At 37.3% G+C, this 24,436-nt stretch overlaps 1 protein-coding gene across 4 annotated transcripts in view; it reads left to right on the plus strand.

The window, feature by feature from the left end:
• Window positions 1-24,436, plus strand: part of LOC105470278 (HSPB1 associated protein 1) — a 49,977-nt gene that overhangs the window by 1,359 nt on the left and 24,182 nt on the right. For 2 of the 4 annotated variants that reach the window (XM_011722095.3, XM_011722092.3), the window contains exons 2-3: window positions 11,750-11,947; window positions 20,769-20,950. In XM_011722095.3, coding sequence (XP_011720397.1) covers window positions 11,750-11,947; window positions 20,769-20,950 — 380 coding nt within the window. The remainder of the gene's footprint in view (window positions 1-11,749; window positions 11,948-20,768; window positions 20,951-24,436) is intronic. The other 2 variants (XM_024789275.2, XM_011722093.2) reach the window with 1 other exon arrangement.

A 24,436-nucleotide genomic window follows, 5' to 3' on the forward strand; every position in this document is an offset into this window, starting at 1 on the left:
TTGATTTTTCCATTTTCTATCCACTGCACCCCCTTATCCAGAATGTATGTCGTTCCTTTGAAAAATTCTGTTGTCCCTTCCTGCACCTTTTTCTGACAAAACTCTTACTCTGGATGAAGTCAACCTTTTGCCCACTTTCTACCTGCACTATGCGCCTGAACTTTGCTGGAAAAAGTCCTGCACAAATTGATGACCGTATAAAGTGAAAATGGCCAAACTCTTGAATATTCAGCCAGTATGGGCTTGAGATCCCTTTGATCCTCTGTTTCTCTAGTGAGCCTACCGACTTTCTCCAATGACAAATCCCCAAACTCTATAACCTCTCTCTGCCTCTTTCTTAATTTCAGGTGATGACTTTGCAAGTCAGGTCAATTCTGCATCTAATCTGTCTACTTTTTTCCTCCTTCACTATCAGACCCACTTCAAATCATCCGCATTTTCTCACCTCAACTACTACTGTATCTTCCTGACTTGTGTCTCTGTTTTCTATTTTGTACCCCTCTAATCCCTTCTCCATTCAGCAGCAAAAAGTGACTCTTCCTTATGTAAAATTCTTCAGTGAATTACATTGCCCTTAGAAGTTAGAATAAAACCCAGACTCTTAACCGTGGCCTTGGTTTGGGCTCTGCTGATGTCTTTAGCAGGATCTCTTGTCACTCACCTCCCCTCTCGCTTTTCACATAGCTGACTTAATCTTTAGGTTTTAAAGTATGTCACCACCTGAGACCTTAAGAGACCAAACTATCTAAAACAGTCACTGTGATTTCTCTTGCACCCCCCAACCCTAGATGTTCTGGAATACAGCATCCTGCTTCTGTCATTTTACTTACTACAATCTGTATTTATTATTTGTTTTTTCCATTAGATTGTAAGTACCTTGAGGGCAGGACCTATGTCTGTTTCATTCACTGCCGTGTGCCCAGCTGCAAGTACAATGCCAGGCACATAGTTGGCACATGCCACGTTTGTTGAATGAATGAATAAGGGCACTCCATGCCAAGTCCAGAGGCAGAAGGAGAAAGCATGACATTGGCCAAGAACTGAAAGCAGTGTCAGGAGTGGTAAGAAAAGAGGTATCCTAAAGGTTACCTTATGCCTGGTTAAGGAATCTAGACATTAAGATAGTAGGAAGCCTTAAAGAGCTTTAGGTGAGGGAAATAACATGATTAATTTTGGTTGTAGGAAGATCACTGTGACTGAAGGGTAGAAGATTGATTGGAGGGAGAAAGACTGGAGGACAAGGTACCTAATCCCTTTGAGCCTGAGTTTCCTCCTCTGTAAAATGCATGATCATTGTGAAGATTAGAGTTAATATGTGTAGATTATCTAGCATAGTATCTGGCAGGAATTGGATATTCAGGAATGGTGACCATTTTTATTATTAATAGAAAGTGCCAGCCTTAGTGACTGATGTTGAAACTGAAAGAAGAAATTAGAGATGTTATGTAAGAGAATGAGAAAAATAAATACATTAAATAAAGTCAAGTGAAAGGGTTGGTACATTCAGTACAATGATGAATACAATGGGAGTCATAGAAAAGTTCATTTAAAAAATTTTTTGTTTATTTTTTATTTTTGTAGATACAGGGTCTCACAGTGTTCCCCAGGCTCGTCTCGAATTCCTGACCTTAAGTGATGCCCCTACTTCAGCCTCCCAGAGCACTGGGATTTCAGGCATAAGCCGCTGCACCCAGCTGAAAAGTTCCTTTTTGAGCAAACTTATTCCATGATCAAAAAGTATTTGAATGGCATATGGTAAACAGACCTTTTTCATGTGGTAAAGCAGAAGACAGTCTTTGCCCCAAAATAGCTTATAAATATCATTTTTGGCAATAAAGACATAGATAAAAAGACCTGTAGTATAAGACATATCCAAAAGGTCAGATGTAATTAGCTGGGATATAATACTCAGTATGATACACATGAAGTACTTTGGAGGCTGAGAGGAGAAGGAACTAATAGAAATTGGGTTGGTTTGTGCTTCCTTGGATAATTTCTTGAAGATGAGCCAGGTGAGGAGACTGATTCTACTAGAGTAGAAATAGTGACAGAGAACCTGGGTGAAAAAGAGGAAGACTTGTATCCATTGAGTCCAGAGAAGAGCAGGGTAAAAACAGAAATGTTGAAGTGAAGAAGAGAAAAATCGTGGGTTTCAGTCTTTGCAGAAAAATAGAGCAAGGCACCACAAAAGTAAGGAAGTAGAGAAGGTGCTGGAGACTTCAGAGTGAAGAAGCAGCCAGCCGTGTTGGTGCACGCCTGTAATCCCAGCACTTTGGGAGGCGAGGCAGGCAGATCTCTTGAGCTCAGGAATTTGAGACTAGCCTGGGCAACATAGTGAAACCCTGTCTCTACAGAAAATACAAAAATTAGCTGGGCATGGTGGCACGCACCTGTAGTTCCAGCTGCGTGGGAGGCTAAGGCACAAGAATCGCTTGAACCTGTAAAGCGGAGGTTGCAGTGAGTTGAGATCATGCCACTGCACTGCACTCCAGCCTGAGCAACAGAGCCAGACCCTGTCTCAAAAAAAAAAAAAAAAAAAAAAGAAGCTTTGGCATGGTCGCCATAGGGTTGAGGATGATTAGGAGTGAGTCAGTGATTGGGAGCAGGAAAGGGTAACCGGTAGAGGTGAGCATAAAATCATAGAATTGATCACCTTGGTTATGCTTGATAGCTCATTATACAGAAGTGCTTAGTTTCAATAAAGTTTTATACATTGCTAAAAATCAGGTATTCTTATACAGTTATTTGAAAAAAAAATTTGTTTAGCATCATTTTATGCCACGCACTGGACTAATCTGTAGGGAGATAAAAGTAAGAGGTTTGCCTTCAAGAATGTGATATTGTTTGTTTGAAATAACAGCTTAGAAATAATTAAAAACAAACATGAAACTACTTATTGTTAATTAAGAATCAATTTAAATTCTGAATGTGAAATGTTATTCTCATAATCATACATTGATTGAAGCATTCATTGAAATTAAAAATTGCAGTTATTTGAGTGTGATTCTGTCTTTCAAACTGAGGTTATTATATTTCTTTCTATTGGGCTGTTTTTTAGTTTTTAGTTATAGCCAAGATTATGCCTTGATGAAGAGAAGAAGAATGTGTTAGTAACTCTTCTTCCAGTGCTTCCTGAGGAAATATCTCATCTAGAGTTGTATGGAATTGATTTTCATTTAGAATGAACATTCCTACATAACTGGATTTACTCTTTTTCAGCTGGCGACACATACCATGTCATTTTTGTTCTCATTTTAAAGGGCAAAGGGTGGAGGAGTTTAAAGAAAAGCAAAAGCCTGTGTTATCTCAAAAAGTAAAAAATTCCCATGTTAGAATCCATATGTAATTCATAATGTAGATAAAATTTTTAATTTCACTGAATGCTTGGTAATAATGAGTATCAGAAAAACAATACCATTTATTTTATTGTGGTAAAAACGTATAACATAAAATGTACCATGTTAACCATTTTTAAGTGTTAGTAGTGTTAGGTAGATTCACATCATTGGGAAGGCGATCTCTAGAGCTTTTTCGTCTTGCAAATCTGGAACTCTACATCCGTTAAACAGTAACTCCCCTTTCTTCTCTTCCCCCAGTCCCTGGTAACTGCCATTTTATTTTCAGTTTCTAGAAATTTGACCACTTTAGATACTCCATATAAGTGGAATCATATAGCATTTATCTTCTTGTGACTGGCGTGTTTCAGTTAGCATACTGTCTTCAAGGTTCATCCATGTTGTAGTATATGATAGAATTTCCTCCCTTTTTAAGGCGGAATAACATTCCATTGCATGTGTAAGCATTTTGCTTATCCATTTGTCAACAGACGTTTAAGTTGTTTTCACCACTTAGCTATTATAATAGTGCTGCTGTGAACATGGGTGTGCAGATGTCTTTTCAAGACCTTGCTGTTGAATATTTTTGAGGAAAAGTAAGATAAAATAATCATTTATTTTAAATTATCAAAAATTCACTTAGGGGAGGCTGGGCTTCAGTGGAAACATTTTGGTAGAAATTTTGGAGGTACATTGCAAAAACCTTTAGTATTTGAGATGTCATTCCTTCTAGTGTTAACTTCACTTAAAATATAGACAGATTTCCTTTTTCTTGCTTTGGTTTAAGACTAGTATTACTTTTGAATTTACGAGCCATTTTTTGAGGTAAAGATAAGTTTTCTGGGTTAAATGGACAAACGTTGTAAGTGTAGGAGGATGGAAAGAAACTAAAAGGCTCATGAACCTTTGGTAACTGTCCAGCATGTAACTGTCTCAGGTGCCCAGCCTGAACTTCCCGCATGTTCACTGCCACACCAAGCATTGGTATTGATAAGGCTAGGTCATAACGGCCGCGGCACTAACGTTTGTGGTTTTTTTCAGTGATAGACATCACCTTCTAGACATTGAAATTCAAAGGGTTTATGGTTAGCCATCATTTTACTTAAGCATTATGTTGCCTTTCAGGAGAATTTTCTTAGTTTGTGTTGACATTTTAAAATAGTGGCTACAAAATGAAAAATTCTTTTTGGTGTAAGTTTTACCATTCAGTCTTTAGTACTAATCCAGTCATTTTGTTAGCTAGTACTTGCACGATTCCGTCGGGTTTTTCTAACATGGCCCAAATGGTCATTATGTTTTGCCCTAATATCTACCATTCCAGAGGTTTTAAAATTTCTCATATGTATATACAATAGTTGTCTGATGAAACACCACATATATACTTAGATGTATACATTCAGAAATAAATCATCTCACTGTGCCAGGACCCAGTTTTAAATTCATGCTATATCATTATAGTGAGTCTCTGTATTGTAATGTGAGACTTACTCTTATGTCAACTTCTGAAGGTTTTTAAAAATCTTTTTAATTTTTTCATTAAAATTATACCTGATGAGAGACAAGGTATAATTTCAAGATTTTTGTTATATTCTATTAATATTCGGAGTATTCTGGACACATGGTAAATGTTCCTTATTCTTGTCTTAAAGTTGAAATCTCAGATACAAATCCAGGCCAGGTGTTAATTGACTGACACCAGATAGTTGGCATACTCAGAGAAATTAGGTTTCAAATTATCTTGTACTTTGCATTAATTTTAAAAAATTACTGAGAAGGATGCAATTTATTTGTGATGATGTTTCACTATCTCCAAAGAATTAGTTGTTAACTAAGGCTGTAATAAATTGACTGGAGAACGTGCTACATTTGGAGAGAGAAAAAAATTACTGTGTAATACCCAGATCACTAATCTGTTTTTTTCAGCAGTTTCTAAGTCATCTAGTTAAAAATTACTACCTGCTGCAAGTTTAGACCTAAATACCCTTATCCTTTGAAGACTGTTGAGGTTGCTTCAGAATTTTTATAGCTCTTTGCAAAATATTTCTAGCATGGAGTAACTGGGTGCATCCGTAGGCTGTTTAATTAATAGAGGGTAGCATCGCATTCTTCTTTAAAGGAAATTGTAACATTTAAATTCATTAATTTAATGGCCCAGTTTATTGTTGATTAAATTATCAGAAGCCAAATTAGTTTTATCTCACAACCAGCTGATTGTTTTATTTCACGATGGGCCTGAAATTCTGTAAATATGCTAATTTCCTGTTATTATGAACATCCTACTACTCTGCTTTGCACACACTTCATAGTGCTTTCATTCATTTAGCAAATGTTTTGGCATTTAATATATACCAGTCACTAGGCCAGGCACTCTCTCAGCAAATTTTAGTATTGGAGGTCTCCTATTAAATAATCTCTGGGATGTGTGGGATTTTTAGATCAGATAATTAAATTTTTTAAATTTAACTTTATGCTAGAGAATATTTACTTCTTTGTAGCTTTTTTGTCAAAACACTAGTCATGTGTTACTGTCACCTGTGTACATATTTATAAAAGGCTACCCAGTTATATCTACTCAAATATGAACCATTTTGGGAATAATCAAAGCCATGTGATCTATTGGCTCTAATGTAAGGTAAGTAGAATAAATAAATCCCTACCCCAAAGTAATTCATGCTTCTGTTTTTCTCTGCCCTTTAAAGTTCTAGAAGCAAAATGTTCATAGGTTGAGTATTTTACAACCTTAGAACTGTGTGTGTCAGACTGTGTGTCAGACCAGCCATGATTCATCCAGCCCAAGCCACAGAGCGCTGTATAGGGAGAATATAGTTATCCTTGAAAATGAAGGCCTCAGAAAGCAAGGTGTTATACCAGCTATGAATTAATAACAGTCTTGACTAGAAGGTTTTTTTTTTTTTTTTAATCTAAAAGGATTCAGGAGGTAGTAGTTGGTTCAGTAGCACAAAGATGAACATATTTGCATTCTTTTGCTTAAGGTTTGCAGTTTTCTGGACCTTTCATTTGTCTCTCAAGAGGGCTAAACATTATGTCTGCTTTCCAGGCAGTATATAGAAAAGGATGAGGGCAAAAAGGCTGACTTACAACTTCGATATGTGCGCATGAGCGTGCGCGCACATGCGCATATATACACACACGGAAATTATATATGTGTATATATATTCCCTATCTATCTATTTATCTATCTGTCTATCCATATTTGGCTACTCCTGTCTGAAAAGAAGTCTGGGAAATAAAATTTTTCAGTCACTCCTGTTGCCCAAAGTTCTTTTAATAAGGAAGAAGAGAATGAGTATTGGGTAAGTAGAAGTTAAAGAAAAAATTATTCAGTGACACTTGTTAAAGCATGGTAAGGAAGACTATTCAGGACCATCACCATAGATATGAGGACTACTGTAACGGGGTCTCTCAGTTGGGGAAAGAGATTGGGCCCAACTCCAAAGACAGCATGGGCAAGTGAGAATTTACAGCCAAGGAGCAGAGTCAGTGGATGAGAAATTACTAAGAGGAAACACCAGGGGTAAGGGGAAATCTGGCTAAACCAACCTAACAGGATTCTTGCTGAAGGCAGGCCAAGGTGATCAGATATCACCTGGAGGTCGGTTGAGGATGAAAAACCTGATCAGATGTCAGGGATGGGGGCAATTCTTGCTAAACTGACTTAGCAAGGTTCTTGCCTAAAACTGGGTTTTACAAGGAAGTGCATAGATGGACCTAGCAAAAGAATCAAAGCCTGACTAAAGTTTGGCCAAGCAAAGAGTCTTTGTCAAAAGTAACTAGCACTCCCTGCCATGTGTGCTTATGCACATACAACTCATGCGCTCCTCAAAACATTCCTCTCTCCCCAGAGCACATGTGAATGATTATTTATGAATTGATCTTGAGCTTTCCTGTGTATCCTTTCAGCTTATATTTTTTCTTCTGAGTTTTTAGCCCTAGTTAAGTTGCACAGTCAATTCTCTAGAAATAGGATTGTGCAGTGGAAAGAGCACTGGACTTGAACTGAGGGGACCTGATAAATCTGGTTCCAGTCCTCTGACATCTAAGCTTCCATTTCTTCCTTCAGTTAATGGAAATGAATTACCGTCTCTGCCTGTGTTTTACAGGCTTCTTAGAAGATCAGATGAGCACTTTTAATGTAAAAGTGCATTGTAAAGAGTGAAGCATTAAACAATTAAATGTATGGTATCGTTATGGTGCCTGTGTTCAAAAGCAAACTACTCATCTTTCCAACAGAATGAGTTATTGCTCTTGACTTCTCTTTTGGCAAGTCACCAAGTCTAGACAACTCAGTCTTGTGGCTACATCTGACTCCCACCCCACATCTCTGGTTATAATAGCCTTTGATATTATTATCTCAGTATTTCTTCATCTTTACCATCTCTCACTTACTCACTGCCACCCCTGTTGTTCAGGCCTGTACCATACTTATCGCTTGGCTATTGCAATAGCTCTGAGTCAACTTCAGGTCCAACTCTCCCTTCCCACCTCACATCTCTACGTATTTCTAGACAGCCCTCATTTTTAGTGAGTATAGTATACTATGGGATTGCCTTATAATTTAGTAAATATTTTTCTGCTTTGGGGCATTAGGTTGTTTACATTTTTTGTTGTTATAGTGCGGTAGTAGACATTTGTGTGTGTGTATGTGTATGCTATACATAGCTCATGATTATTTGTTACAGTAAATTCCTATAACATGAGTTACTGAGATAATGAACAGTTCTTTCCTTTTCCCAGTTGTTTCCCAAAGGATGATTCCAATTTATATGCCATGAACAATAGAATACTATTTATCATGAATATATTATAGCTTTTCAGAGTGTAGGGATCAAAATATGCCACCCCCAAATATGCCACTTTGGTACATTGATTATTTGGGGTAAAAGGCATTGAAAAGGCCGGGCACAGTGACTCACCCCTGTAATCCCAGCAGTTTGGGAGGCTGAGGTGGGTGGATCACAAGGTCAAGAGATCAAGACCATCCTGGCTAACATGGTGAAACCCCGTCTCTACTAAAAATACAAAAATTAGCTGTGCATGGTGGTGCGTGCCTGAAGTCCCAGCTACTTGAGAGGCTAAGGCAGGAGAATCGCCTGAACCCAGGAAGCAGAGGTTGCAGTGAGCCAAGATTGCACCACTGCATTCCATCCTGGCGACGCAACAAGACTCTGTCTCAAAAAAAAGAAAAAAAAACATTGAAAAACAGCAGATGCAGGGTCATTTTGAGCTCCCTTTTTCTTCCCAAAAGCGGGAGGTAAAACTTCCATGTGAAAGTTGCCCTCCCTGTACCAGGAACAAGGAAGACATTCTTGTAACCAAAGATGGGTAATAAAGGCTGAGAGAAATCTGTACTAACAAACCTTGTTAAACCAACCTTTATCTTCCCAGTCACTTTTCCACAATTACCTGTACTCACCCAACTTCTTTGTCTTGTCTCATTTTCAAAATTTACTACTCTTTGCCCAACCTACTATATAGATGTTAAGCTCTAACTGCTTCTTTCGGTCTTCATTTTTCTTGTGAGGGCTCCCATGTACATGTAAAAATTTCTGAATAATGTTTGTATGCATTTCCCTGTTAACCTGTTTTATGTCAGTCTCAGCTAGAGACTTTAAGAGGGTAGAGGAGAAATTTGACCTTCTGTACAAGTAGTCTACAGCAAAACTTTAAAAACATATAATAAAAAAATGTAGGTGTTCATTTTCATATACGCGGAATCCAGGCATACCAAGTCCAGGAAGATTTGGTGCACTGCAATATAGGTAACCTTGTACTTAGACTTATAGACCCGTATGGAATGGATGAAGAACTTGAATGCAAAGTTGCTGTACATGTCAAAAGTGAAAAACACAATAAAAAGCAACCATCTCAAGGAAAAACAGAAAATTGTATTCTGGGTCACATAATGTTATCCTTTACAGGGCTCTTTACCTTGTAGAGGTCACCTGAAGATAAACCAGGGGCTGCTTTTCAGTGAGACCAAGGGTGCCTTCTCTTCCTCACTGCATGCAGTCCCTGACTCTCCTGCCTTTCCCCTCTGAGCATCCACACTGACCTTCTCACTTAGAATGATGACTGTGTAGAAGGTAACAGATTGTTCTGAAATGTCATCTACCAAGGGCTTAGAGCCTGCTGACTTTCACTGAGGGCTTAAGAAGGGATTCCAAGTTTTTGTCCTTGTCTGAGAAAGGAGGCCAAACTGATTTAAGTTTTCAGTTTCTTTAAAAACAAGCCTTACCTTTAGACAAACACAAATTACTCAAGTTCTTTGATGATTCCTTCCCTATCCCTCTTCCTTTTATCATAGAGAAGAAGGTTGGGTGATAGAAGAATTTGGACTATTTATGAATTTTTCTTAATGTTTTGAATTCAGTGTAATTATAGATAAAGTAACTAAAGGGTTAGTTACTAAAATAGAGGGTTAGCTGATTGTTCTTGATAATCATAAATATATGTTTTGAGGGTCAGAGAGTATGAAGCATTTTTTAAACCTCCCAAAAAACTTGCCATCTTAAGACGTCTTTAGGCCGGGCGCGGTGGCTCAAGCCTGTAATCCCAGCACTTTGGGAGGCCGAGACGGGCGGATCACGAGGTCAGGAGATCGAGACCATCCTGGCTAACACAATGAAACCCCGTCTCTACTAAAAATACAAAAAAATTAGCCGGGCGAGGTGGCGGGCGCCTGTAGTCCCAGCTACTCGGGAGGCTGAGGCAGGAGAATGGCGTAAACCCGGGAGGCGGAGCTTGCAGTGAGCCGAGATAGCGCCACTGCACTCCAGCCTGGGCGACAGAGCGAGACTCCGTCTCAAAAAAAAAAAAAAAAAAAAAAAGACGTCTTTAAAAGAGAAACTTGCTTGTTCTTTTATTCAAAAAATACTAATCTTTGCTCTCCTATCCAAGATTAATATTTTATGATTCTGTGACATTTATTTAAATTACAGTGTTGGTTTGTACAGCTCTTCTGTACTGTTTATAGATGCAGTTGAAACCAAGGATTAATATTGATTGCCATCTAAGTACATCTTTTATCCTTTTAAAATTGCAATAAAAATAATCCTTCTCCCTCCCCGGTTGACTACTATATTGACTCAGTAGTCTTTCTGGCATTAACCTGTGATATAACAAGTAGAATTGTTGCTGACTGCAGCAACTCTAGTTATTCAAGAGTAGTTCCCATCAGCATTTCTTACATAATCCTCTACTTAGGAAGTAGTGTTTTCCAAAAAATCACACCTTCTAAAATTTAAAGATGTAGTTGGAAAGCCTTTTTTAACACTAAAATTTCATTTTTGACATTGAATATTGTAAATATCTACCAAAATTTAAACACTTCAAATTTAGTATGAGAAAAATCATTTAAGAATTAGGTCTTTTCACCTGCCCTCATGCATTTATCACAGCATTATTCTCAATAGCTAAGAGATGGAATCTGCTTAGGCGCCCACTAATGGTGAATTGAATAAAGAAAATATGAGATACATACATATATATCTTTAAAAACAAGCCTTACCTTTAGACAAACACAAATTACTCAAGTTCTTTGACCTTCTGTACAAGTAGTCTACAGCAAAACTTTAAAAACATATAATAAAAAAATGTAGGTGTTCATTTTCATATACGTGGAATCCAGGCATACCAAGTCCAGGAAGATTTGGTGCACTGCAATATAGGTAACCTTGTACTTAGACTTATAGACCCGTATGGAATGGATGAAGAACTTGAATGGTTCTTATATATGTTCATATATATATATATGAATGTTCATATATATGTTCTTTATATATATGAATGTTCATATATATATATGAATGTTCTTATATATGTTCATATATATATATGGTTCATATATATATATGCACCATGGAATACTATGCAGCCATAAAAAAGAATGAAATCATTTCCCTTGCAGCCACATGGATGCAGATGGAAGCCATTATCCTAAGTTAATTAATGCAGAAACAGAAAGCTAAATACCACAAGTTCTCACTTATAAGTGTGAGCTAAACATCAAGTACACACAGACATAAATATGGGAATAATAAACACTGGGAACTCCAAAAGAGAGGAGGCAGGAAGAGGAGCAAGGGTTAAAAAACTACCTGTTGAGTACTGTGGTCACTATTTGGGTGATAGGTTCAATAGAAACCCAAACCTTGGCATTGCGCAATATACCCATGTAACAAACCTGCACATATACCCCTGGATCTAAAAAAAGAAAAGAATTAGGTCTTTTGAGGTCATATGTGTATAGAAACAGCAGTAAATGATGTATACATCATTGTAATTGTAGAGAATGATTTGCCATGATAAAAACAATATTCGCTATTTTTTTCTCCATATTGTATGAAAAAACTTGATAGTTTTCTATCTATTGCTCTATTCATTTCTCTTTCTAGGTGAACATGTCAAACCTTTTACGCCAGAGAAAGCAAAAGAAATTATCATGTCTTTACAACAACCTGCAATCTTCTGTAACATGGTGTTTGATTGGCCAGCACGACACTGGAATGCTAAATACCTTTCGGAGGTCCTTCATGGCAAACGGATACGATTCAGAATGGGGATGAAAAGCATGAGCACAGGTATCACTATAGGTAATCACTATCATAATGTCTCTTCAGGAGCATCCCTGCATTCTCAGCAGTGGCCTCCTGATCTCTTGAAAATCCTTGCTTTCTAATCCTTTTTTTTTTTTTTGACCATTCACTGTGCATACAGGAATATTTTATTGGAAAGTTTGGAAAACAGTTTGGCTTAAGTGTTTTTTGTTTTTGTCTATATAAAGTATAGACAAAACAGTCTATAGTTTATGACCGCATACAAAATGTATTTGTTCATGTATCTTATATGTATATTGCTAAACATTATTGTGGTTCATTAAATGTTAGACACTTAATAAATAAATATTTGTTAATGTGCTCTTATTTATGTTCCTATTAGACCAATACTAATCTAATAGTGCCGTCCACTTTTTACTCAAGTAGAATGTGTCCTTTTATTTGTGGCTTCAGGCACTATTTATAGTTGTATAATTACTGGGTTGTAATTTTATCCCTCTGCTTTATTGACTGACTGACCTGTTTTGCATTGCACAAACATGAACCATATGTAAAGCTCACTCTTTTATTCTCTTAAGCAAATAGATTTTGCCTCTTCTTTTCTGAAGACATAACATTTTGATTTGTTTGCCTTATTTTCAGATAAAGCAATTACCATTAACTCTAAAATTTAGATAATTTACCATTAACTCTAAAATTACTGTTTCTAATCTAAGAGAGTCTATAATCATTTTCTGGTGTTTAACTTATATTTCAATATGGGTAAGTTTGGTAGTCTAGAATTTCAGTTTTTTTAAGCATTGAGGTAAAGTAGCTTGTTAATATCTATTAACAGCTCAGGAGAACTAGAAAAGTCCCCAGCTTCCCTTCCTGCTGCTCCAACCTGCTTTCTCTCATTTTGACCTTGTAGCATTGCTGACAGAATTATTTAGTTTTTGGTGTCTGGAACCCCTTTGTACTCCTGTGACAGATGTAGCATGTTGAATATACCTGGAACTCTTTGTCATCTCATTATAATCAAAGATCAAACTGTTTAAAATTCAATCTTAGACCAGCAGCAATAACATAAAAATCAAATTGTGCCTTTTCCTTGTTGATTTTAGTCAAAGAAATCTGCCTCTCATTGAAGTGTCTGTTAGACACTAATTTGGATAAAAATAGAAATAGTAATTTTTTCACATTCTGGTTAGATTCCAAGTACAATACTACCAATAGCTAACATTTATTTAAAGCTATTGTTTCAGGCACTATTGTGAATACTTTGCACATATGGTATTAGCTTTCTGAATCTTCCTAAAACCTTAGGACAGTGCTGCTATTATCCCATTTTATAGATGAGACACAGTAATTTGACATTTTCAAGTTAATACTTAAGCACCAAAAAAAAAGGGAAATAACTCTCTGAGGTTGTGAGAAACGACTCTGAGCTTTTAGTAAAGACAATGTTCTTTTTTATTAAATAAAATCTACATAACATAAAATTGAGCATTTTAGCTATTTAAAAGTATGCAATTCATTGGTTGTTAGTATAGTCACGATATTGTACAACCATCACTACTATCTAATTCTGGAATATTGCTATTATCCCATAAAGAAGCCCAGTACCCATTAAGACATCATTTTCCATTCTGCCTTACCATAGGCCCTCGCAGCCACTGATTTACTTTCTGTGTCTATGAATTTGACTACTTAGAATATATCATATAAGTGGAATCATTCAATATTGGCCCTTTTGTGCCTCGCTTCTTTCATTTAGTGTGTTTTCAAGGTTCATCCATGTTGTAATATGTGTCAGTACTTCAGTTCTTTTTATTGCCAAATAATATTCTGTTGTACGAATATGTACATTTTATTTATCTATTCATCAGTTGATGGACATTTGGGTCATTCCATTTTTTGGCTATTACAAATAATGCTACTATGAACATTCATGTACAAGTTTTAGTGTAGACATGTATTTTCATTTCTCTTGGAGTAGAATTGCTGGGTCATACAGTAATTCTGTGTTTAACATTTTAAGAAACCGTTTTCCAAAGCAGCTGCACCATTTTATATTCTCACTTTCAATGTATGAGAGTTCCAGTTTGTTCCACATCCTTGCCAACACTCCATTTTAAAAATTATAGCTATTCTAGGCTGGATGCAGTGGCTCACACCTGTAATCCCAGCACTTTGGGAGGCTGAGGTGGGCAGATCACGAGGTCAGGAGTTTGAGACCAACCTGGCCAACATGGTGAAACCCTGTCTCTACTAAAAGTACAAAAAACAAAGAAAAAAAATTATAACTATTCTAGTGTATGGGAAGTATTATTATAGTTTTGATTTGTGTTTCCCTAATGACTAATAATGTTGAGCATCTTTTTATGTGTGTATTGGCCATTTGTATATCTTCTTTGGAAAAATGTCTGTTCAAATCCTTTGCCCATTTTCTAATTGTTTTTGTCTTTTCATTATTGAGTTATAAGAGTTCTTTATATATTCTGGATACTACCCTTAGTAAGTATATGACTTGCAAATGTCCCACTACTCAGAGATAACCACTAGTTATATTTTGAGGAATGCCCATGTAGGCCTTTCTGTATTTTAAAAATAAAGTTATATTAATTTTCATAGCTTGCTTTTTTTTTTCTTTTACTCTGAGCAGCTTCTCTTGAGATTGTATGATTTTTCAAAGGCTACCTAATATTTTATTGTTTGGTAGTATCATAATTTAATTTTAAAGTTTTGATGACTTAGATTGCTTACAAGTTTTAAATTTTAAAAAGACTGTAGTGAACATCTTTGCAAACAAATTTTGTCAAAGTTTCTGATTACTTCCTTAGGATTGATTCCTAGGAGAGTTACTGGATCAAAGGATATGAGCATTATCATCATTAGCAGCACTATCTGTGACACTCCTTACACCAGAACCTCTGAGTCATTCTGATTGCTTGTCTTGAGTGGTGTCTTGTGACTCAGTGACTTACATCCTAAATATCTAGCATCTGCCTGCTTCTGTCTGTCTCCACAGCCGTCCTCTAGTGGGCGTTACCCCGCTTACTCTCTCTCACCACCATAGTTGTATGGCCTCATCCTAGTCTGTCTGCACCCCTTGCCCTCCCTTTCCACACCATTCCTCGTACTGAAGCCAGAGGCGACTTTTAGGAAAACAAATCTAATCTTATTTCTCTGCTTAAAACACTTAAATGGCTTCCAGTTACGCTTAGGCTAAAGACCAAAATGTCCATTGTGGTGTGGAAGGCCCAGCATCATTTCTCTCCCTGAGCTCAGGCCAGACAAGCATTTTTCAGTTTCTGTATTTCCAGGGCTTTGTTTCTTCCCACTTCAGGACCTTCGCATGTGTATGTAGTTCCCTGTGTCTAGCCTCTCTTTTCTCACTTCCCTTTCTGCCAACTTTACCTAATTAATTCATCTCCTTCTGTCAGATCTTAGCTTAAATGTCATTTTTCCTGACAAATCTATCCTTCCCCATACCACAAATCAGGTATGACTATTCAATTACCTCAGAACACTTTGTATTTCTTAGTAACACTTAGCACAGTTGTAATCACATGGTTGTATAATTACCTGTTTAAAGTCTCTTCCCCTCAAGAAGGTCACTTCTGTGAGGGCAAGGGCCACATCTCATCATGGGCTGAGCACCTAATGGACATTCAATTTGTGAAGTGAAAGAATGAAAGGCTTTGAAACATATGGCTAAGGGCTTTGCACGAAGGTGGTTTCTATTTACATTCTTTTCAGAACATGTGAGGGTTCCTGTTTTGCTACTCCTTGGCCAAAACTGAAATTTATCTTAAAAATCTTTCAGGCTGGGCATGGTGGCTCATGCCTGTAATCCCAGCACTTTGGGAGCCTGGGGCAGGAGGATTGCTTGAGCCCAGAAGTTCAAGACCAGCCTGGCCAACATAGCAAAACCCTGTCTCTACAAAAAGTACAAAAAAATTATCTGGGCATGGTGGCGTGCACCTGTTGTCCCAGCTACCCAAGAGATTGAGATGGGAGGATCACCTGAGCCTAGAAGGTTGCGGCTGCAGTTAGCTGTGATCACGCTACTGCACTCAAACCTGGAAGACAGAGCGAGGCCCTGTTACATGAAAAATGTTATTTCATTATTTTAATTAACATTTATTTGGCTGCGTGCAGTGGCTCATGCCTGCAATCCTAGCACTTTGGGAGGCTGAGGTGGGTGGATTACCTGAGCTTAGGAGTTCGAGACCAGCCTGGGCACATGGCAAAATGCCATCTCTACTAAAAATACAAAAAATTAGCTGGGCATGGTGGAGCACGCCTGTAATCCCAGCTATTTGGGAGGCTGAGGCATGAGAACCACTTGAACCCAAGAGGCAGAGGTTGCAATGAGCCAAGATAGTGGCACTGCACTCCAGCCTGGACCACAGAGTGAGACTCTGTCTCAAAAAAAAAAAAAAACAACACACACACACACATTTATTTGATTGCTAGTGATATTGAACATATGTTCATATTTATTCGTAATTTGTATTTTTTTCTGATAATTGGTCTTTGACTATTTCCTTATTGGGATTTTAGGGTTTAAAATTTTTTTTGAATTCTTTATATATTATGAAGATTGTGGCATGGCACAGCGACTCACACCTATAATCCCAGCACTGTAGGAGGCCTAGAAAGAAGGATCACCTGAGGCTGGGAGTTCCAGAACAGCCTGGGCAACATAGCAAGACCCTGTCTCTACAAAAAAAAAAATTGTTTTAATTAGCTGGGTGTGATGGTGCACACCTGTAGTCTTAGCTGCTCAGGAAGCTGAGGGAGGAGGATCGCTTAAGCCCAGCAGTTCAAAGTTCTGACCACGCCACTGCCCACCAGCCTGGGCAACAGACTGAGACCCTGCCTCTAGAAATAAAAAAAATAAGTAAAACAGATGAAAAAAAAGAAGACTGTGTTGTTAACTAATAAGCTTCCTAGTTATTGTTTGCTTTCTCATTTTAGCTTCACAGTTTTATATTTTTATATAATCAAATAATGCTTTATTAACATTTTTATTTTCATTTAACTTTAGAAATTCCTTCTTTATCCTGAAAATAGAGAAATATTCTAATAGTTTTTTTCTAATTGATTAATGATTTCTTTTTTACATTTAACTATCCATTTCTTACTTATTTTGTTATATGGTATTCAATGAATTTTTTTATACAAATAGCTAAATTTGGAAATTTTATTCCAATACCATTTACTGAATATTTCTTTTTTACCCTACTGACTTTGGAAATCACCTTTATTATATTACTATATTCTTGTATATTCCAGCATCAGTTTTTGGGCCACATATTAAGCTACCAGTTTGGGGGCCAGTAAAACAGTTTTAAAACATGCTTTTAGTACTGGTATGTGTTTTAATATTTGAATATACAATTCATCCTCCCTAATTACTCTTTTTTCTTAGATATTATTGAATTTTATATATCTAAATGAACTTTAGAGTTACACAAAGTTCTCACTGTAAAGAAACCTGTTGGAATTTCAAATGAAAATTGATTAAGCTTTATAATTAATTAATCCCATTGTTATAATACTGTATCTTCCTACACAGGAACATGTTATCTTTACTTACGAAGTCTATTTGGGTCTCAGTAAAGTGATTTATAGTTTTTATATAGGTCTACAGATTCCTTAAAATATTGTAAATTTGTTATAGCTGTTATGAAGGAAATATTTTTGCCTGTTACAGTTTTCTAACTGGTTGTGATTGGTCATAGAGGAAAGCCATTTGTTTCTGTGTGTTTATATTGTGTGCACCTACTAATTAGCCTAGGTAGTTTTGTGTTGTTTTGTGGGTTTTCTAGTTAGACAGGCATATGATTTTAAAAGTAAGGATAACTTTGTTTCCTCTCTGTTGAGTATGTTTCTTATTTCTGTTTTAGGTCTTAGGTCTTGGTTAGAATTTTTCTAGAATACTTGAAATAGAAGTGTTAATAATTGGCATTTTTGAATATCATGTGTTCCTTAGTTTATTTTAGGAAGCAGATAGAGAACATCACATAGCATTTTGGATCAGATTTGTTTCCCAAGATACGTGCTCAGTGGCAGTGTTGTATCTCAGTTGGCAGTAAATTTGGCAAGCAGTTGTAGAAATAACCCTGAACATCTGAAAGCAGGGGGATAGAGTGATCAAAAGACCTGTTTAGAGTTTAGGCATCATGTATTATTTCTTACTTGTAAAATGATGAAAGTTTAACAAAATGGAGAAATAGTTGTTATCCTGTTGTGCAAAAACTATTTTAGGACCCCTTTTTATAATAATTAAAAGCAAGCTCAGCTTGTACACTACTGCCAAATCCTGACCTCAGTTGCGCTTCTTACCTAGTACTTTACAGTAAGTAGGATGAACATTATAGTTGCCTAGACTACTTCAACATTAAATGAAAGAATCTTGATAAAATTAGAAAGGAATAATTTCATTGCATAAGACAAACTAAGAATAACAACTGTACTACCCAGAAAGAAATTGTCATTATAACAAAATCAGAGCAGTACCTTTGATGATGCTACTACCAGGAAAGAGTGAAAAAATTCTATTTTGAAATCATTATGGAAATGAAAAGATCTGTCATTTTCATTCATTCCATTCATGATAATTTTCCCCTGACAGTAACAGTTCTCATATGTAATTTTTACATTTTTAGATTTAACATTTTTTAACATGCAGAGCTTGCTATAACAGAAAATGAAGTCTTCTAATGAGGCCAGGTTCTGGGGGCGGCAAATCAGGCTTGCCTGAGATAACTGGCCTCAACAGAAAAGTCCTGCTTAGTCCACCCCAGGGGCAAGTAGCTCATTTAATGGCTTTAGTATTCAGTTGGATTGAATTCTAGGAAGTGAAAACTCCTAAGACGGTGGAGTTACTTAAATCTTTTAGAAATGACTCCTATTTCTCAGAGTCATACAGCTTTCTTGCCCCATGCACTTTTGTTTGTCAGAATTAAACTTTATGTACTTCTGTGCTTTTATGATAAATTTTTGATGAAGTTGGTAATTTTTTTGTTTTGTTTTTGTTTTTGTTTTGAGACAGGATCTCACTGTCACCCAGGCTGGAGTGCAGTGGCACAGTCTCTACTCACTGCAGCCTCAACCTCCAGGGCTCAAGTGATCCTCCCGCCTCAGCTGCCTGAATAGCTGGAACTCCAGTCACATACTACCACACCTGGCTAATTTTTTTGTATTTTTTATAGAGACAGGGTTTCACCATGTTGCCCGGGCTAATCTCAAACTCCTGGGCTCAAGCAGTCCTCCCACCTCAGCCTCCCAAAGCGCTGAGATTATAGGCATGTGCCACTATGCCTGGCCAATGTTGATATGTTAAGAGTTTATGTATATTGATTGTTTACTATGTACCAGGCACTAAGTGCTTTACAAAAATTGTTAAAATTTAAATAGTTCTTGAATATGTATATTTTAATATTTTAGATAAATGTGCCCTAGTTAAGTTCTCCTGCTTCTCAAAGTGAGGTGACAAGTTAAAGTGGATGAATTAGGATGATTCGTTGACATACACCCTGTCTCTATTACCTCTCTGCCATTCTGTGGCTTAGGAAAAAGAAGGGAAAGGAAAAAGATGATTGGATAATTCTAAGCAGTTACAGGCAGAAACGTAGAGAAAAGATAAAAGCCGTTGAAAGAAGAATATTCATATTCTTCTTGCTACTGATTCAGCTGACTTTTAAAGGGTTCCAAGTAAATATATGAATGGATAAGAAGTACTAATAATAGTGCCTAACATTGTCTGGGCACGGTGGCTCACGCCTGTAATCCCAGCACTTTGGGAGGCCCAGGCGGGCAGATCAGTTGAGGCCGGGAGTTCAAGATCAGCCTGGCCAACATGGCGAAACCCCATCTCTACTAAAAAATACAAAAATTAGCCAGGCGTGGTGGCACATGCCTCTAGTCCTAGCTACTTGAGAGGCTGAGGCGGGAGGATCACTTGAACCCGGGAGGCAGAAGTTGCAGTGAGTCGAGATTACACCACTGCACTCCAGCCTGTATGACGAGCAAGACCCTATCTCAAAACAAAAACAAAAAATAAAAAATAGTGGTGAACATCTACTGAAATCTGCTGTGTCAAGCACTGTGCTAACTGATCTATATCACATCTTGAAAAGATTTCATGTTTTGTAAAGGAAGTCATAATCAGATTTCTTAAATATTAACTTCCTATGTTCATTTAAGTTGCAAAAATAAAATTAATTTCATCATTCTTTTAGAAGAATAGTCTGTGTCAATCTGAGACTCCAATCTTGACTCACTGGGGTCACACCCATAATAGCAAGCCACTGTGGACAGATAAGATACCTTTTCTTGAAGCTTTCCTGATCAACCCTCATCTCTAGTGATCTTTGCCTTTTTCAAGTGTCAGCAGCATAAAATTTTGCATTTAACTATATGGTGCCTCAAGTTTTTATTTACTAAATCCTCAAGTTTGGATTACTAAATCTACTCATAGGGTAGTCTTTAATCTTGAGGTTAAAACTGTGCTTTATACTTTTATGTTTAATCCTCAGTATTGTGAATTTTATAAATGGCTCTAATTATATAATAAGTACAAATCAATTTTTAAATTTTTTAATTAATTTTTTTTTTTTGGAGATGAGGTTTTGCTCTGTTGCACAGACTGGTCTCAAATTCCTGGACTCAAGCCGTCTTCCTGCCTCAACCTCCAGAGAAACTAGGATTACAGGCATACACCACCACACCTGGCTCAAAACGAATTTTTAGTTAGTCTTCAAAGTTAATGTTTTGGTTGAAATCATCTTTATTTTTTAAAAAACAACAATAATTAGGAAATGTGTTCATTATACATTTAAAGTTGCATTCTCTTACATTGCAGTTCCTCAGTTTGAAACTACATGTAGTTATGTAGAAGCTACACTCGAAGAGTTTCTGACCTGGAACTGTGACCAGTCTAGTATTTCTGGACCATTTAGAGATTATGACCATTCCAAGTTCTGGGCTTATGCTGACTATAAATATTTTGTCAGTCTATTTGAAGACAAGACAGATATTTTCCAGGTAAGTCAGAACCTTCCTTCTAATCTTGGTAGGAATTTGTTTTTAAGAACACACAAATTAGAATCTCCCTGGCACCTTCTCTGCCTTTTTCTCTCATAAGTAATCGCCATGAGTCCTGGATATTTCACCCACTCAAACCGAAAGTTTGCTGAAGAGAAGTGTATCATTTGGCTCACACAGATGAGCAGGCTTCCTTGTTTTCCTGCTCGCAAACTTCCTATACACCCTCGTTTGCTTTTAAACAGTGCTTGAGTCGGTTTGGAGTATGTTAGAAGCATAGATTGTATGTAAAACTTCATTGCCTCCTGACCTCCATGTAAGTTCTTGTCGCGTCAGCGAGGCAGATGAAAGCATAAAGCCGATTCTGTGAAGGAGCATTCCCTGGGCTGTGACCAGGCTGCTGCTGCAATTTCTACCTGCTCTAGGGGTTTTGGACAGCTGTTTTATCTGGCAGTTCATGGCCTGAGGCAGAGAACACTTGGCTTCCAGTATTTGGTAGCGGAAGCCCTGTAGAAGTGTGGGAGTGACTTGCAGAAGTAAAATTATGGAAGTTCTTTGCCGTATGTTGACATAACTGACAACAAGAGTTTCCAGACTACCATATCCTCTTTTCTTTTAAATGTTTTCTACCTTAAACTGGCAGTTTATTTTGTGAGATAATTTTGCAAACTCTCTGTTCTTGTTTCCATGTGTGTCTTAGGTGTGGGGCAGGAATGGGAGCCATTCCAGAGGCTGTTTGGAGGACTCTGCCTTGCCCCCACTCAGGCCAAGGCTCCAGAGTCCTTCTTCCTGCCCCTTCTTTGTGGAGAGAAATATTTCACCATCCCTGCAGGCTGTTCACCTCTTTTCCTCTCTGCCACCACCCACTCTCTGGACTTGGCTTTCATAGGCTGATAGTTCTTTGGCTCCTCAGTAATTTTCCATTCAGTGTATATTTTTCTTTTTTATGTTGAGTCAAGATGTAAATACTGATGTTAACATAGGTATTATAATAGATCCTCCCATCTCAGCCTCCCGAGTTGCTGGAAGTATAGGAATGTGCCACTGCGCCTGGCTTAATTTTGCTTTTTTATATTAAAAAAAGGAAAAATGTGTCACCTTGACCCATAGTTTTGTTGTTGTTGTTGTTGTTGTCATTGTTGTTTTGAGATGGAGTCTCTGTCACCCAGGCTGGAATGCAGTGGCGCAATTTCAACTCCCTGCAACCTCTGCCTCCCAGGTTCAAGCAATTCTCCTGCCACAGCCACCGCCCACCCCCTAACCCCAGTAGCTGGGATTACAGGTGCCTGCCACCACACCCAGCTAATTTTTGTATGGTTTTGTAGAGACAGGGTTTCACCATGTTGGCCAGGGTGGTCTCGAACTCCCGACTTCAAGTGATCCACCAACCTAGGCCTCCCAAAGTGCTGGGATTACAGGCATGAGCCACTGCACCCAGCCTGTCATTGTTGTTGAGAATGTATTTTCATTCTCTTACCCATGAAAGAAATGCATAGGTTTTAAAAACACTCAGTAAATGACTCTGAATTCAAAGTCAATACCAAATCTACTATTTACTCATTTTTAAATGATAATTTTAAGGTAGATGTTTTTTCTTACAACCTTAATTGTGATCACTTTATGGTTCTTTAATTATGGAACTTACAGATTTCATAGTTAACTTTAAAAGTGTTTTGTTATGTTTCTCATACTCACCCCCCACCACTCTGTAAATCAGACTAGTACTTTACTCCATATTTCAGGTAAAATATTGCTTAATAGTAACATTGATCAAGTACTTACTTTTGGGGGGAATTTTTCTAATGTTTTACATTTATAATCCTCAAAGTAACTCTATGATTTAATAATTATCCCCATTTTAAGAAAAATGAGACCCAAAGAGGTTAAGTAAACCTTTTCTAAGATTATACAACTACAAAGGGGTAACCCAAATAGTCTGCTTTCAGAGCTTTAGCTACTCCAGAGCTTTGATGACTACTGTGCCTACAGAGGGTGTGCATACATTCAGTCCCATTGGGACTCTCTGTCCTGAGTCTAGGCTCACTCTGCCTTGGATGAGTCTTTGATCTGACCTCAGTAGTTCTGTCTCATCCCAGGCAAGGCAGCACTGAGCAGTATGTGACCTGTCCATTAAGTGCGGATATAAAGGGCAGTCTTTTTGGCAATGTGCTGGAATTCTAACTGAGCCCTTATAAAATCTGATATTTTGAGTTGAATGAGTTTTCTGTCAGCTCATATTATGGCAATTAATTCTGCTATGAATAACCACATCCATTAGGATTATATCACCTTTTGTCTCGAAATTTTCTGGGCACCAAGTCTTCTTACATCACAGGTACCTATGTTGGTTTAATTCATTCAGCTACCAAGTCTTATTACTTGTGTTTCAAGCTTTCTTATATCTGTCATAAAATGGTGGGTAGTTAAGCATTAAAATGGGTACATTTTAAAAATGTTTATTAATTTATTTAAAATGACACAACCCGCTATATGTTAACATAATAATATTTTTAAGAAAATAACTATATTCAAAAAATTTTCAATGTCATCAGAGGGATGGATTGTTGTACATTTTGGCATGTCTCCTTGATGTCTGGCTGTAAGAAGACAGCTGGATTTTCTGCTTCTCCATTCAAGCTATTGCAATTTGTTGGTTTGTTTAAAGTATATGAAGAAAATTTTGCCTCACACACATATGAAACTGAAAAAGGGAGGAGTATTTATTAATAACAGCCTTTTCAGATAATTGTGGATTGTTTTTATACCACACCACACTTGATGAGAGGTAGTTTCTTAAAGGCTCATTAGTTGCAATATAAAACCTGAACCCGTAATGAATGAACTCTGTACCCTTGTAATAAAATCCATTGGTCTGTCTTGCGCAGAATGGATCTTATGTAATGTTATCATGGACCATTTGGAAAATATTGGTTTACTGAATTATGTAGATCTTCCAAATGTTGACACATTTTCAGTATACTTGATACATTTCATTATTCAAAAAGTCATGTTTGTTAATACCACTGTTCTTATCAGAAAAAAGTCTTAGGAAGCTTTCAGGCTCATGTATTTCTTTTTCTTTTTTTTTGAGACAGAGTCTGACTCTGTCACCCAGGCTGGAGTGCAATCACATGATCTTGGCTCACTGCAACCTCCGCCTCCTAGGTTCAAGCAATTCTCCCGCGTCGGCCTCCCGAGTAGCTGGGAGTATACACCGTGCCTGGCTAAATTTTAGATTTTTAGTAGAAATGGTGTTTCACCATGTTGACCAGGCTGGTCTCGAACTCCTGAACTCAAGTGATCTGCCTGCTCAGCCTCCCAAAGTGCTGGGATTGCAGGCATGAGCCATCATGCCCAGCCCAAAATATAACTTTTAAAATAATACAATTAATTATAATTACTCTCCAAAACTTACAAAGGATAACTATTTCAATCCAAATTTCAAACAGCCCCTTAAATTGACATTGTACATTAGCAATTGTCTGA

This window comes from Macaca nemestrina, chromosome 2 (genome assembly GCF_043159975.1).
Source record: "Macaca nemestrina isolate mMacNem1 chromosome 2, mMacNem.hap1, whole genome shotgun sequence".
In the NCBI taxonomy this organism is placed as follows: domain Eukaryota; kingdom Metazoa; phylum Chordata; class Mammalia; order Primates; family Cercopithecidae; genus Macaca; species Macaca nemestrina.